The following is a 16,188-nucleotide window of genomic DNA, read 5'->3' on the forward strand; positions in this document are numbered from 1 at the left end:
GTCGAGGGATGTGGGGAGAAGGTGGGGTCGAGGGATGTGGGGAGAAGTTGGGGTCGAGGGATGTGACGAGAAGGTGGGGTCGAGGGATGTGGGGGAGAAGGTGGGGTCGAGGGACGTGGGGAGAAGGTGGGGTCGAGGGACGTGGAGAGAAGGTGGGGTCGAGGGATGTGGGGAGAAGGTGGGGTCGAGGGATTGGGGAGAAGGTGAGGTCGAGGGATTGGGGAGAAGGTGAGGTCGAGGGACGTGGGGAGAAGGTGGGGTCGAGGGATGTGGGAGAGAAGGTGGAGTCGAGGGACGTGGGGAGAAGTTGGGGTCGAGGGATGTGGGGAGAAGGTGGGGTCGAGGGACGTGGGGAGAAGGTGGGGTCGAGGGATGTGGGGGAGAAGGGTCGAGGGACGTGGGGGAGAAGGGTCGAGGGACGTGGGGGAGAAGGGTCGAGGGACGTGGGGGAGAAGGGTCGAGGGACGTGGGGAGAAGGTGGGGTCGAGGGACGTGGGGAGAAGGGGTCGAGGGACGTGGGGAGAAGGTGGGGTCGAGGGACGTGGGGAGAAGGTGGGGTCGAGGGACGTGGGGAGAAGGGTCGAGGGACGTGGGGGAGAAGGGTCGAGGGACGTGGGGGAGAAGGGTCGAGGGACGTGGGGGAGAAGGGTCGAGGGACGTGGGGGAGAAGGGTCGAGGGACGTGGGGGAGAAGGGTCGAGGGACGTGGGGAGAAGGTGGGGTCGAGGGACGTGGGGAGAAGGGGTCGAGGGACGTGGGGAGAAGGTGGGGTCGAGGGACGTGGGGAGAAGGTGGGGTCGAGGGACGTGGGGGAGAAGGTGGGCTCGAGGGACGTGGGGGAGAAGGTGGGGTCGAGGGTTGTGGGGGAGAAGGTGGGGCCGAGGGACGTGGGGGAGAAGGTGGGACTGAGGGTTGTGGGTTTGATCTGTGAATATTGACCAATAATTGAATAATTTCTAGCCACATTGTCTTTTGTTTCTACAATCTGTTCCTTTCATGGGCACAGTTTTCCAGTCGGGACCATGCCATAGAATGAAGCCGGAGGTGAATGAGGGAATGCTGCAGTAGGAGTTGTATGGCCAGTTGTCTCCGTGTCTTGTGTGTGTCTGAACGTGGCTTTGTAATTGCAGATGTTGATCCTCCGACCCATGCTGCCCTTGGTGATCCCAGCGAGATAGAGTTCCAGGGATTTCAGAAATATCGGGATGATCCGGATGAGCAGGGGCTGGATAGTGAAAATTCCCTGGAGAACAATCCTCCTCGTTCCAGCTCGAGTACAACAGCGAGCAGCAGTCCCAGCACGGTCATACAGGGCACCAACCACGTACGTGTGCTGTTTGGAGACAATTGGCTTCCGGTCCCCCATCATGCTAAATCCTGGTCCTTGCCCCAACTGTCTCCAGCCCCGTCGGGGGACCCTGTGACCGAGGACGGGAGGGGTGCCCTGTGGGCAGGGCGGGAGGGGTGCCCTGTGGGCGGGGCGGGAGGGGTGCCCTGTGGGCGGGGCGGGAGGGGTGCCCTGTGGGCGGGGCGGGAGGGGTGCCCTGTGGGCGGGGCGGGAGGGGTGCCCTGTGACCGAGGGCGGGAGGGCCCTGTGACCGAGGGCGGGAGGGCCCTGTGACCGAGGGCGGGAGGGCCCTGTGACCGAGGGCGGGAGGGCCCTGTGACCGAGGGCGGGGGGCCCTGTGACCGAGGGCGGGAGGGGGGCCCTGTGACCGAGGGCGGGAGGGGGGCCCTGTGACCGAGGGCGGGAGGGGGGCCCTGTGACCGAGGGCGGGAGGGCCCTGTGACCGAGGGCGGGAGGGCCCTGTGACCCCGAGGGCGGGAGGGCCCTGTGACCGAGGGCGGGAGGGGTGCCTTGTGGGCGGGGCGGGAGGGCCCTGAGACGGGGGGGGGCGGTTGGGAGGGGGACCCTGTGACCGAGGACGGGAGGGCCCTGTGACCGAGGGTGGGAGGGGGGCCCTGTGACCGAGGGCGGGAGGGCCCTGAGACCGGGGGGGGGGGGGTTGGGAGGGGTGCCCTGTGACCGCGGGTGGGGCGGGAGGGGTGCCATGTGACCGAGGGGTGGGGGGTGCCCTATGACCGTGGGTGGGGGGGGGGGGTTTGGGAGGGGTGCCCTGTGACCGCGGGTGGGGCGGGAGGGGTGCCATGTGACCGAGGGGTGGGGGGTGCCCTATGACCGTGGGCGGGGCGGGAGGGCCCTGTGACTGAGGGGGGGGGGGGGGGGGGGAGGATGGGTGCCCTGTGACCGGCGGGGGGGGGCTAGGAGGGGTGCCATGTGACCAAGGGGAGGGGTTCCCTGTGACCGAGGGGGGGGATGGGAGGGCCCTGTGACCTAGGACGTGGGGCGGGGGTTGTGACTGCGAAGAGGGGGGGAGGGGAGCCCTGTGACCGAGCGAGGGGGGAGGGGAGCCCCGTGACCGAGGGGGGGGGGGCAGCAGGAGGGCCCTGTGACCAAGGGTGGGGGCGGGGAGCGGTACCCTGTGACCGAGGGGGGTGCGGGTAGGCCCCGTGACCTAGGACGCGGGGGGGGCCTGTGACCGAAAGGTCGGGGGAGACTGCTTGTGTCCGGGGAGTGTGGGGTGGCGGGTGCTGTGATTGAGGGGTCAGTGACTGACCATCCTTTGCTTCTGGTCGATCCGGCAGGAGTCCATTGACTCGGCGGAGGCAGATGAGAAGACGCTGACGTTCCACAACCACATCTCAGCCGCGTCGATCCAGGCCTTCGCCAAAGCCAACTTGGAGCGGCGGGAGAGCGATGTCCTGTCGGAGGGGGCAGGCCGCCAGCGGGACTACGACAACCCCTACTTCGAGCCTCAGTACGGCTTCCCTGCCGATGAGGGCGAAGATGAGCAAGGGGAGAGCTACACCCCCAACTTTGCTCAGAGCATCAACGGGAACCGGTGAGGTCCAGCACTGCTCGCAGAGAACGTCGCTGACCTCAGTCTCCCTGCTCCCACTGCGACTGCGGACTCGGGAGGGGGTTGCTCATGGACCCCGAGATCTGTCACCTCAGTCTCCCCGCTCCCACTGCGACTGCGGACACCGGAAAGGGGTTGGGGGTTAGTGGAGGAGTGCCTGTCGGGCTGTGGGCAGGAGATTGGTTCGGGCTCAGTCTATTCTACAGCTGCAGAACTACTGTAGCTGCCTCGGCCTCCCAGCATCTGTCCCCTGTACAGGATGGGGAACAAAGATGGGTAGATGGTGTTAAGGTTCACTTCAGCCATGATCTAATTGAATCGCGAAGCAGGCTCGAGGGGCTGAATGACTTCCTTCTGTTCCGAATGGTCCCATGCTGCACCCTCCCCAGTCCACCAGCATGCTGCTTGGCAGTAATTTAAAATCATCAACACCAGGCGTACCTCGGCAGTCCTCGCCCCACACTGCTCCCCGGCAAGGTTGCTTTAAGATGCTATGATTCCTAGTAAGATTAGGTTAGGATTCCATGGCTCCATGGTAAGGTTGGGTTTGGATGCTGTGGTTCCCCGGTAAGGTTGGGTTAGGATGCTGTGTGCTCGTCTGCTGTCTCGCTAACACTGCAGACAGGCCTCCTTTCTCAGCCTGTAACTAGCTGTAATCCTACTGCTCGCAGTGTAACACAGAATGCTCCAGGACATATGATAGCATAGAATGTTTGTTTGAACGTCCTGATGAGATCAAAGCCCATCTCCCATCGATCTTGCCCAATACATTGGATGCTGTGACAGCCCAGGTCCTGTCGAGTCCCTCTTGCCAAGCAGCAGCAGCAATAGGAGAGTCAGTCATAACTCAGAGAATGGTGGGAGGGAGAGGGACACACCTGGGCATTGAGGAGAGGGAGGGGAACACACCTGGGTATTGGAGGGAGGGAGAGGAACCCCACCTGGGTATTGAGGAGAGGGAGGGGAACACACCTGGGTATTGGGGAGAGGGAGAGGAACCCCACCTGGGTATTGGGGAGAGGGAGGGGAACACACCTGGGCATTGGGGAGAGGGAGGGGAACACACCTGAGTATTGGGGAGAGGGAGAGGAACACACCTGGGTATTGGGGAGAGGGAGGGGAACACACCTGAGTATTGGGGAGAGGGAGAGGAACACACCTGGGTATTGGGGAGAGGGAGAGGAACACACCTGGGTATTGGGGAGAGGGAGAGGAACACACCTGGGTATTGGGGAGAGGGAGGGGAACACACCTGAGTATTGGGGAGAGGGAGAGGAACACGCCTGGGTACTGGAGGGAGGAGGGGTAACCCACCTGGGTATTGGGGAGAGGGACCCCATCTGGGTATTGGGGAGAGGGCGGGGAACACACCTGGGCATTGGGGAGAGGGAGGGGAACACACCTGGGTATTGGAGGGAGGGAGAGGAACACATCTGGGTATTGGAGGGAGGGAGAGGAACACACCTGGGTATTGGAGGGAGGGAGAGGAACACATCTGGGTATTGGAGGGAGGGTGGGGGGCGGGGAACAGAATTGGGTGTGAGGGAGAGGAACACACCTGGATATTGGGGAGAGGGAGAGGAACACACCTGGGTATTGGGGAGAGGAGGGGGAACACACCTGGGTATTGTTGTACGAGGCCCCTTGGGTCGGAGCGATCATAATATGATAGAATTCTTCATTAAGATGGAGAATGAAGTAGTTGACGCAGAGACTGGCGTCCTGAATTTAAATAAAGGAAACTACGATGGTCTGAGGCGTGAGTGGGGTAGGATTGATTGGGGAATGTCACTCAAAGGGTTGACGGTGGATAGGCAATGGCAAACATTCAAAGACCGCATGGATGAACTACAGAATTTGTTCATCCCAGTTTGACATAAAAATAAAACAAAAAAGGTGACTCAACCGTGGCTAACAAGGGAAATTAGGGATAGCATAAGATCCAAGGAGAGGACATATAAATTGGCCAGAAAATTTATCTTTGAATGCAGCCACCCTGTGGCTGCAGGGTGGGCAAGGCTGGGAACTTAACATCCAGGGATATACAATATTTAGGAAGGATCGGCAAAAAGGTAGGGGAGGTGGGGTAGCATTGCTGGTAAAGGAGGGGATTAATGCAATGGAAAGGAAGGATATTAACTCGGATGAAACGGAATCTGTATGGGTAGAAATGAGAAATAGCAAGGGGAGGAAAACGTTAGTGGGTGTGATATATAGGCCTCCAAATAGTAATATGGAGGTGAGGGAAGGCATAAAAAGGGAAATTAGAGAAGCGTGCGATAAGAGCACAGCTGTCATCATGGGTGACTTTAATTTACATATTGATTGGACTACCCAAATTAGTAAAAATTCTGAGGAGGAGGAATTCCTGGAATGTTTTCGGGACGGTTATCTGGACCAATATGTCGAGGAGCCGACTCGAGATCAGGCCATTTTAGACTGGGTATTGTGCAATGAGAAGGGACTTATCAACAATCTTCTTGTACGAGGCCCCTTGGGTCAGAGCGATCATAATATGATCGAGCTCTCAGTCGAGATGGAGAGTGAGGAAATTGAATCAGAGACTAAGGTCCAGAACTTAAATAAAGGGAATTACGAGGGTATGAGACGGGAATTGGGTAAGATTGATTGGGTGGTGTTTCTGGGGGGATTGACAGTGGATAGACAATGGCAAGCATTCAAAGATAGAATGGAAGAATTCCAGAACATGTTTATACCGGTTTGGCATAAAAATAAACCTAAAAAGCTGGCTCAACCGTGGATAACGAGGGAAATTAGGGACAGCATAAAATCAAAAAAAAAGGGCATATCAACTGGCAAAAAAAAGCACCAGACCGGAAGATTGGGGGCAGTACAGGATACAGCAAAAGAGGACAAAGGGATTAATCAGGAAGGGGAAAATAGAATACGAGAGTAAACTTGCAGCAAACATAAAGACAGACTGCAAAAGCTTTTATCGGTATATCAGGAGGAAAAGACTGGTTAAATCCCAAGTCGGTCCCTTGCAGTCCGATTCGGGAGAATATATAATGGAGAATAAGGAAATGGCAGACCGATTAAACTCATACTTTGGTTCTGTATTCACAAAGGAGGACACAAATAACCTCCCAGGAATATCGGCAAACATAGGGACTAATGAGAGGGAGGAGCTGACAGAAATTAGTATCTCTAGGGATATGGTGTTGGGTAAGTTGAGGGGACTGAAGGCCGACAAATCCCCGGGGCCTGATAAACTACATCCTAGGGTACTTAAGGAGGTGGCCCTGGAGATAGCAGATGCTCTAAGGATCATCTTCCGGAACTCCATTGACTCGGGAACAGTACCCGTGGATTGGAGGGTAGCTAATGTTACCCCAATATTTAAAAAGGGGGGTAGAGAGAAAGCAGGGAATTATAGACCAGTAAGCCTTACATCGGTTGTGGGCAAAATGCTAGAGTCCATTATTAAGGATAAAATAGCGGAGCACTTGACAAATGGGGAAAGGATCGGACAGAGTCAACATGGATTTACAAAGGGTAAATCGTGTTTGACTAATCTGCTGGAATTTTTTGAGGAAGTAACTGGTAAAATAGATGGGGGAGAGCCAGTGGATGTGGTGTACCTTGACTTCCAGAAAGCCTTCGATAAGGTTCCACACAAAAGATTATCATGCAAAATTAAGGCTCATGGAATTGGGGGCAAAGTATTAACGTGGATAGAGAACTGGCTGGCGGATAGAAAACAGAGAGTTGGAATAAACGGCTCGTTTTCGGAGTGGCAGGCAGTGACCAGCGGGGTGCCGCAAGGATCTGTCCTGGGACCCCAGCTGTTCACAATATATATAAATGATCTGGATCAGGGAATTGGATGCAATATTTCCAAATTCGCTGACGACACTAAACTAGGAGGAGGGGTGGGCTCTGATGAGGATGTCAGGAGGCTACAGTGCGATTTGGACAGGTTGGGGGAATGGGCGGATACGTGGCAGATGCACTATAATGTGGATAAATGCGAGGTTATCCACTTTGGGGGTAAAAACAGGAGGGTAGATTATTATCTAAATGGCAATAGATTGGGAGATGGGGAAGTGCAGAGGGACCTGGGTGTTCTTGTGCACCAGTCACTGAAGGAGAGCATGCAGGTGCAACAGGCGATTAAGAAGGCAAATGGTATGTTGGCCTTCATATCAAGGGGGTTCGAGTATAGGAATAGGGATACCTTACTACAGCTGTACAAGGTGCTGGTGAGACCGCATCTGGAGTATTGTGTACAGTTTTGGTCGCCCCATCTGCGGAAGGATGTTCTTGCCATGGAAAGAGTGCAGCGGCGATTCACCAGGCTGATACCTGGAATGGCGGGAATGACCTACGAGGAGAGATTGAATAGTTTGGGCTTGTACTCACTGGAGTTTAGAAGATTGAGAGGGGATCTCATCGAAACATATAAAATTATGGCAGGCCTGGACAAGCTGAATTCAGAGAGAATGTTTCCAATGGCAGGGGAGCACAGAACCAGGGGCCACAGTCTAAAAATAGCGGGCAAATCATTTAAAACAGAGATGAGGAAGAATTTCTTCACTCAAAGAGTGGTGAGCCTGTGGAATTCCCTGCCACAGAGGGCTGTGAAGGCTAATTCAATAAATATTTTCAAGAGAGAATTGGATATATTTCTGAAGGCTAAGGGGATTAAGGGTTACGGAGAAAAGGCGGAGACGGGGTACTGAACTGGTAAGATCAGCTAAGATCTCAGACGAAGATCAGCCATGATCTCATTGAATGGCGGAGCAGGCTCGAAGGGCCGAATGGCCTACTCCTGTTCCTATCTCTATGTTTCTATGTTTAAAAAGCAGTAAACCTGAGGATTGGGAGCAGTTTAGGATTCAACAAAGGAGGACAAAGGGATTAATTAAGGGGAAAATAGAATATGAGGGTAAGCTTGCAGGGAACATAAAAACTGACTGTAAAAGCTTTTATAGATATGTGAAGAGAAAAAGATTGGTGAATTCAAGCGTAGGTCCCTTGCAGTCAGAATCAGGGGAATTTATAATGGGGAACAAAGAAATGGCAGGCCAATTAAATACATATTTTGGTTCTGTCTTCACAAAGGAGGACAGAAATAACCTCCCAGAGATGTCGGGGAACATAGGGTCTGATGAAAGGGAGGAACTGAAAGAAATCAGTATTTGTAGGGAAATGGTGTTAGGGAAATTGACGGGATTGAAGGCCGATAAATCCCCAGGGCCTGATAATCTACATCCTAGGGTACTTAAGGAAGTGGCCCTAGAAATAGTAGATGCATTGCTGATCATCTTCCAACATTCGATGGAATCTGGAACAGTACCCATGGATTGGAGGGTAGCTAATGTTACCCCACTATTCAAAAAAGGTGGTAGAGAGAAAACGGAATTACAGACCGGTAAGCCTGACATCGGTAGTGGGGAAAATGCTAGAGTCCATTATAAAAGATGTAATAGCAGAGCACTTGGAAAACAGTGACAGGATCGGACAAAGTCAACATGGATTTTCAAAAGGTAAACCGTGCTTGACTAATCTACTGGAATTTTTTGAGGATGTAACTGGTAAAATAGATAAGGGAGAACCAGTGGATGTGGTGTATTTGGACTTTCAGAAGGCTTTCGATAAGGTCCCGCATAAGAGATTAGCGTGTAAAGTTAAGGCACATGGGATTGGGGGCAAGGTATTGACTTGGATAGAGAACTGGTTGGCAGACAGAAAGCAAAGAGTTGGAATAAACGGGTCTTTTTCCGAGTGGCAGGCAGTGACTAGTGTGGTACTGCAGGGATCCGTCCTTGGACCCCAGCTATTCACACTATATATTAATGATCTAGACAAGGGAACTAGATGTAATATCTCCAAATTTGCAGACGACACAAAGCTGGGTGGGCGTGTGTGCTGTGAGGAGGATGCCGAGAAACTCCAGGATGATTTGGACAGGTTGGGTGATTGGGCAGAAGCATGGCAGATGCAATATAACGTGGATAAATGTGAGGTTATCCACTTTGGTGGCAAAAACAGGAAGGCAGATTATTATCTGAATGTCAATAGATTGGGAGAAGAGGAAGTGCAACGAGACCTGGGTGTCCTTGTGCACCAGTCGCTGAAGGTAAGCATGCAGGTGCAGCCGGTGGTTAAGAAGGCAAATGGTATGTTGGCCTTTGTAGTGAGAGGGTTTGAGTATAGGAACAAGGATGTCTTGCTCCAGTTGTACAGGGCCTTGGTGAGACCACATCTTGAGTATTGTGTGCAGTTTTGGTCGCCTTATCTGAGGAATGATGTTCTTGCCATGGAAGGTGTTCAGCGAAGATTCACCAGGCTGATACCTGGGATGGCAGGAATGACGTATGAGGAGAGATTGGGTTGATTGGGCTTGTACTCGCTGGAGTTTAGAAGAATGAGAGGGGATCTCATTGAAACTTATAAAATTCTGACAGGACTGGACAGACTAGATGCAGGAAGGATGTTCCCGATGGTCGGGGAGTCCAGAACCAGGGGTCACAGTCTAAGGATAAGGGGTAAGCCATTTAGGACAGAAATGAGGAGGAATTTCGTCACCCAGAGAGTGGTGAACCTGTGGAATTCTCTACCACAGAAGGCAGTAGAGGCCAATTCATTAAATATATTCAAGAAGGAGTTGGATATATTGCTTAAGGCTAAAGGGATCAAGGGGTATGGGGAGAAAGCAGGGACCGGGTACTGAATTTGGATGATCAGCCATGATCGCATTGAATGGCGGAGCAGGCTCGAGGGGCCGAATGGCCTACTCCTGCTCCTATCTTCTATGTTTCTATGAGAGGAACACACCTGGGTATTGGAGGGAGGAGGGGGAACACACCTGGGTATTGGAGGGAGGAGGGGGAACACACCTGGGTATTGGAGGGAGGAGGAACACACCTGGTTATTGGAGGGAGGAGGGGGAACACCCCTGGGTATTGGAGCGAGGAGGGGGAACACACCTGGGTATTGGAGGGAGGGAGAGGAACACACCTGGGTATTGGAGGGAGGAGGGGGAACACACCTGGGTATTGGAGCGAGGAGGGGGAACACACCTGGGTATTGGAGGGAGGAGGGGGAACACCCCTGGGTTTTGGAGGGAGAGGAACACACCTGGGTATTGGAGGGAGGAGGAACACACCTGGGTATTGGAGGGAGGAGGGGGAACACACCTGGGTATTGGAGGGAGGAGGGGGAACACACCTGGGTATTGGAGGGAGGAGGAACACACCTGGGTATTGGAGGGAGGAGGAACACACCTGGGTATTGGAGGGAGGGAGAGGAACACACCTGGGTATTGGAGGGAGGAGGGGGAACACACCTGGGTATTGGAGGGAGGAGGAACACACCTGGGTATTGGAGGGAGGGAGAGGAACACACCTGGGTATTGGAGGGAGGGAGAGGAACACACCTGGGTATTGGAGGGAGGAGGGGGAACACACCTGGGTATTGGAGGGAGGAGGAACACACCTGGGTATTGGAGGGAGGAGGAACACACCTGGGTATTGGAGGGAGGGAGAGGAACACACCTGGGTATTGGAGGGAGGAGGGGGAACACACCTGGGTATTGGAGGGAGGAGGAACACACCTGGGTATTGGAGGGAGGGAGAGGAACACACCTGGGTATTGGAGGGAGGGAGAGGAACACACCTGGGTATTGGAGGGAGGAGGGGGAACACACCTGGGTATTGGAGGGAGGAGGGGGAACACACCTGGGTATTGGAGGGAGGAGGGGGAACACACCTGGGTATTGGAGGGAGGGAGAGGAACACACCTGGGTATTGGAGGGAGGAGGGGGAACACACCTGGGTATTGGAGGGAGGAGGAACACACCTGGGTATTGGAGGGAGGGAGAGGAACACACCTGGGTATTGGAGGGAGGGAGAGGAACACACCTGGGTATTGGAGGGAGGGAGAGGAACACACCTGGGTATTGGAGGGAGGGAGAGGAACACACCTGGGTATTGGAGGGAGGGAGAGGAACACACCTGGGTATTGGAGGGAGGGAGAGGAACACACCTGGGTATTGGAGGGAGGGAGAGGAACACACCTGGGCATTGGAGGGAGGAGGGGGAACACACCTGGGTATTGGAGGGAGGAGGAACACACCTGGGTATTGGAGGGAGGGAGAGGAACACACCTGGGTATTGGAGGGAGGGAGAGGAACACACCTGGGTATTGGAGGGAGGAGGGGGAACACACCTGGGTATTGGAGGGAGGAGGGGGAACACACCTGGGTATTGGAGGGAGGAGGAACACACCTGGGTATTGGAGGGAGGGAGAGGAACACACCTGGGTATTGGAGGGAGGAGGGGGAACACACCTGGGTATTGGAGGGAGGGGGAACACACCTGGCTATTGGAGGGAGGGAGAGGAACACACCTGGGTATTGGAGGGAGGGAGGAGGAACACACCTGGCTATTGGAGGGAGGGAGAGGAACACACCTGGGTATTGGAGGGAGGAGGAACACACCTGGCTATTGGAGGGAGGGAGAGGAACACACCTGGGTATTGGAGGGAGGGAGGAGGAACACACCTGGGTATTGGAGGGAGGGGGAACACACCTGGCTATTGGAGGGAGGGAGAGGAACACACCTGGGTATTGGAGGGAGGGAGGAGGAACACACCTGGCTATTGGAGGGAGGGAGAGGAACACACCTGGGTATTGGAGGGAGGAGGAACACACCTGGCTATTGGAGGGAGGGAGAGGAACACACGTGGGTATTGGAGGGAGGGAGGAGGAACACACCTGGGTATTGGAGGGAGGAGGAACACACCTGGGTATTGGAGGGAGGAGGAACACACCTGGGTATTGGAGGGAGGGAGAGGAACGCACCTGGGTATTGGAGGGAGGAGGAACACACCTGGGTATTGGAGGAAGGGAGAGGAACACACCTGGGTATTGGAGGGAGGAGGGGGAACACACCTGGGTATTGGAGGGAGGAGGGGGAACACACCTGGGTATTGGAGGGAGGAGGAACACACCTGGGTATTGGAGGGAGGGAGAGGAACACACCTGGGTATTGGAGGGAGGGAGAGGAACACACCTGGGTATTGGAGGGAGGAGGAACACACCTGGGTATTGGAGGGAGGGAGAGGAACACACCTGGGTATTGGAGGGAGGGAGGAGGAACACACCTGGGTATTGGAGGGAGGAGGAACACACCTGGGTATTGGAGGGAGGGAGAGGAACACACCTGGGTATTGGAGGGAGGGAGAGGAACACACCTGGGTATTGGAGGGAGGGAGAGGAACACACCTGGGTATTGGAGGGAGGGAGGAGGAACACACCTGGGTATTGGAGGGAGGAGGAACACACCTGGGTATTGGAGGGAGGAGGAACACACCTGGGTATTGGAGGGAGGGAGAGGAACACACCTGGGTATTGGAGGGAGGAGGGGGAACACACCTGGGTATTGGAGGGAGGAGGAACACACCTGGGTATTGGAGGGAGGGAGAGGAACACACCTGGGTATTGGAGGGAGGGAGAGGAACACACCTGGGTATTGGAGGGAGGAGGAACACACCTGGGTATTGGAGGGAGGGAGAGGAACACACCTGGGTATTGGAGGGAGGAGGGGGAACACACCTGGGTATTGGAGGGAGGAGGAACACACCTGGGTATTGGAGGGAGGGAGAGGAACACACCTGGGTATTGGAGGGAGGAGGAACACACCTGGGTATTGGAGGGAGGGAGAGGAACACACCTGGGTATTGGAGGGAGGGAGAGGAACACACCTGGGTATTGGAGGGAGGGAGGAGGAACACACCTGGGTATTGGAGGGAGGAGGAACACACCTGGGTATTGGAGGGAGGAGGAACACACCTGGCTATTGGAGGAAGGGAGAGGAACACACCTGGGTATTGGAGGGAGGGAGAGGAACACACCTGGGTATTGGAGGGAGGGAGAGGAACACACCTGGGTATTGGAGGGAGGGAGAGGAACACACCTGGGTTTTGGAGGGAGGAGGAACACACCTGGGTATTGGAGGGAGGAGGAACACACCTGGGTATTGGAGGGAGGGAGAGGAACACACCTGGGTATTGGAGGGAGGAGGAACACACCTGGGTATTGGAGGGAGGAGGGGGAACACACCTGGGTATTGGAGGGAGGAGGGGGAACACACCTGGGTATTGGAGGGAGGAGGGGGAACACACCTGGGTATTGGAGGGAGGAGGGGGAACACACCTGGGTATTGGAGGGAGGAGGGGGAACACACCTGGGTATTGGAGGGAGGAGGGGGAACACACCTGGGTATTGGAGGGAGGAGGGGGAACACACCTGGGTATTGGAGGGAGGAGGGGGAACACACCTGGGTATTGGAGGGAGGAGGAACACACCTGGGTATTGGAGGGAGGGAGAGGAACACACCTGGGTATTGGAGGGAGGGAGAGGAACACACCTGGGTATTGGAGGGAGGGAGAGGAACACACCTGGGTATTGGAGGGAGGGAGAGGAACACACCTGGGTATTGGAGGGAGGGGGAGGAACACACCTGGGTATTGGAGGGAGGGAGAGGAACACACTTGGATATTGAAAATTGGGGGGGGGGTTAAAACTGAGGAAGACTGCGACTAAATATGAGATGATAAACTTGCAGAATGGATGTGTAAATAGCAAATTAATTTCAATATAGATAAGTGTCAGATGGTGCATTTTGATAGGAGAAATAAGGAGGCCACATGCACCTTGGAAAATAAGTGTCTGAATGGGAGAGGAGGAGAATGATCTGGAGATACTGATACACAAATTACTAAAAGTAGCGACGGTGGTTAATAAGGCCATAAAAAAACAGCCCAAGCACTGGGGTTCGTTTCTAGAGCGATAGAATTGAAAAGCAGAGAAGTGATGTTAAACTTGTATCGAATCTTGGTTTGACCACACGGAGTACTGTGCACACTTCTGGTTTCCATGTTACAAAAAAGATAGAGGCACTGGAAAGGTGCAAAATAGATTCATAGGGCTGATACCAGGTGTTCATTGTGACTTCCAATGTTCCAGGCCTCCGAAGCCTCTCCGTCCCAACAGTCTGAGACTCCCGAGTGACTCTGAAGCGGAGTCAGACTCACGAGCGAGCTCCCCAAACTCCACCATCTCCCACAACAGCAACGAGGGCTTTGGAGGATTCATGTCATTCGCCAGTAAGTGTTTATTAACGCAGTGTGTGTAACACTTCGAGACTAGATCAGTAAGTGAAGGAGATTGTACAGGTTAGAGAGGGGATGGGTACATGAAGTAATGTTCTATTAAATGGAGTGTGTATGCATCTGGATATTTATACTATATATGGGCCCAGGGTATCACAATAGTGTACTGGGACCCCTGACCCCGAGGCTATCACGAGTGCTGCACTGGGACCCTTGACCCCTAACCCTGAGGGTACCACGAGTGTTGCTCTGGGATCCCTAACCCTGAGGGTACCACGAGTGTTGCTATGGGACCCTTGACCCCTTAACCGTGAGGGTATCATGAGTGTAGCACTGGGGACCCTTGACCCCTAACCCGACGGTATCACGAGTGCTACAATGGGACCCCTGACCCTGGTGCATGAGGTGGTTGAACAGTAATATATTGGATCCCCTTGCTCTCAGGCCCCAGTGTATTGAGTACGTGGTGAAGCGTGGCAGAGTTTGAAGTTGAGCTGTTAATGTTTGTGTTTTTTGATTTAATACATGTAGTGAAAGCGGACTGCTCGTGTGCCAGCGCTGAGCTGGGTGTATGTGCTGCGTGGGTACGGGGTATGTTCACAGGAGAGTTTGTGTCCTTGACCCACAGGTAACATCTACAAAAGTCGTGGCACCAGCTTCAGCCTCTCCAACCTGGCCCTACCGACCAAAGCAGGGAGAGACAAAAGCACACCATTCCCCAGCCTCAAAGGTAGAGATCCATCTGTCCTTCTGTCTGAGATTTGACTTGTGAATGCTTCGCAGACACAGAGGGTTGCAGCGCATTCAGGCGCAGACCGCTGTCAGCCTGTGTTCAAGGACGCCAGGGTCCTGCATTCTGTCATCCTTGTTTTCAAATCCCTCCATGGCCTTGCCCCTCCCTATCTCTGTAACCTCCTGCAGCCCTACTGCCCTCCAACTCTGCGCTCCTCCAGTTCTGACCTCTTGAGCATCCATGATTTTAATCGCTTCACCATTGGTGGCTGTGCCTTCAGCGGCCGAGGCCCTAAGATCTGGAATTCCCTCCCTAAACCTCTCCACCTCTCTTTTCTCCTTTTAAGACGCTCTTTAAAACCTACCACTTTGACCAAGCTTTTGGTCACCTGTCCTAATATCTCCATGTGGGTCGTGTCTAATTTTGTCTAATACCGTTCCTGTGAAGTGCCTTGGGATGTTTTAATACGTTAAAGGCACTATATAACTGGGAGTGCAGCAATTATGTTTAGCTGGCTCTCTGAGGATTGTAGGAGCGGCTCTGCCTCACAAACAGAAGTGGCACGCTCTGTCGGCTCGTGTCTAATTCTCTTGTGGAGGAGGAGTACAAAGAGTTTGAATTTCCTCATTCCTCCTGCCACACACGTTTGAACCTGAGGGTCCTCTTCCTTCTCCACACCCCCCCCGCCAGCGTGTGCAGTCTCTGCCCGCCTGCCGTCTCTGTGATCAGCATGTGTCGGTGTGTCTCTGTTGTGAGATCTCAGCCTGGTGTCTTGCTGCATGCTGTGCTGTGTCAGTGTGTCTATCGAGTCTGTGGTGCAGGAAAGGTCACCGGATCAAACTAACTGCATGGCTGGCCGAGGCAGCGGGCACGACACGGGCACGGAGAGAGTCGGCACCCACTTAGCGGCAGGTGATTGGGGATTAGGAATCTCTCCACACCACAAAATGGTAGGCACTTCTCAGGCTAAGTTGCAGCTTCCCAGGTGGGGATAGATTTTAGAGCTGATTCATGGTTGTTTTGGGTACTTGGGTTGAAACATCATGTGGGTGTTTACTAGGAACGTGTGCTGGGTTTCTGCTGTTATTTAAGAACATAAGAAATAGGAGCAGGAGTAGGACATACAGCCTCCTGTGCCATTCAATAAGATCAGGGCTGAACTTTGACTTTCCCACACTATTCCCATATCCCTTGATTCCCTAAGTGCCCAAAAATCTATTGATCTCAGTCTTAAATATACTCATCGATACAGCCTCCTCAGCCCTCTGGTAGAGAATTCCAAAGATTCACCACCCTCTGAGTGAAGAAATTCCTCCTCATCTCAGTCCTAAATGGCCGACCCCTTATCCAGAGACTATGATCCCTGGTTCTGGACTCTCCAGACAGGGGAAAGAGC

General features: G+C 54.1%; 1 protein-coding gene across 5 annotated transcripts in view; it reads left to right on the forward strand.

The window, feature by feature from the left end:
* Positions 1-16,188, forward strand: part of madd (MAP-kinase activating death domain) — a 268,175-nt gene that overhangs the window by 132,213 nt on the left and 119,774 nt on the right. For all 5 annotated transcript variants that reach the window (XR_015080939.1, XR_015080942.1, XR_015080941.1 and 2 more), the window contains 4 exons: positions 1,130-1,323; positions 2,646-2,902; positions 13,914-14,053; positions 14,688-14,789. Coding sequence is in view for 1 of the 5 variants with exons in the window: in XM_086007468.1 (XP_085863594.1) it covers positions 1,130-1,323; positions 2,646-2,902; positions 13,914-14,053; positions 14,688-14,789 (693 nt within the window). In the remaining 4 variants the exon portion in view is untranslated. The remainder of the gene's footprint in view (positions 1-1,129; positions 1,324-2,645; positions 2,903-13,913; positions 14,054-14,687; positions 14,790-16,188) is intronic.

Source organism: Somniosus microcephalus, chromosome 15, assembly GCF_052327205.1.
Source record: "Somniosus microcephalus isolate GS21.2 chromosome 15, FLI_Smic_1.0, whole genome shotgun sequence".
NCBI classification, from domain to species: domain Eukaryota; kingdom Metazoa; phylum Chordata; class Chondrichthyes; order Squaliformes; family Somniosidae; genus Somniosus; species Somniosus microcephalus.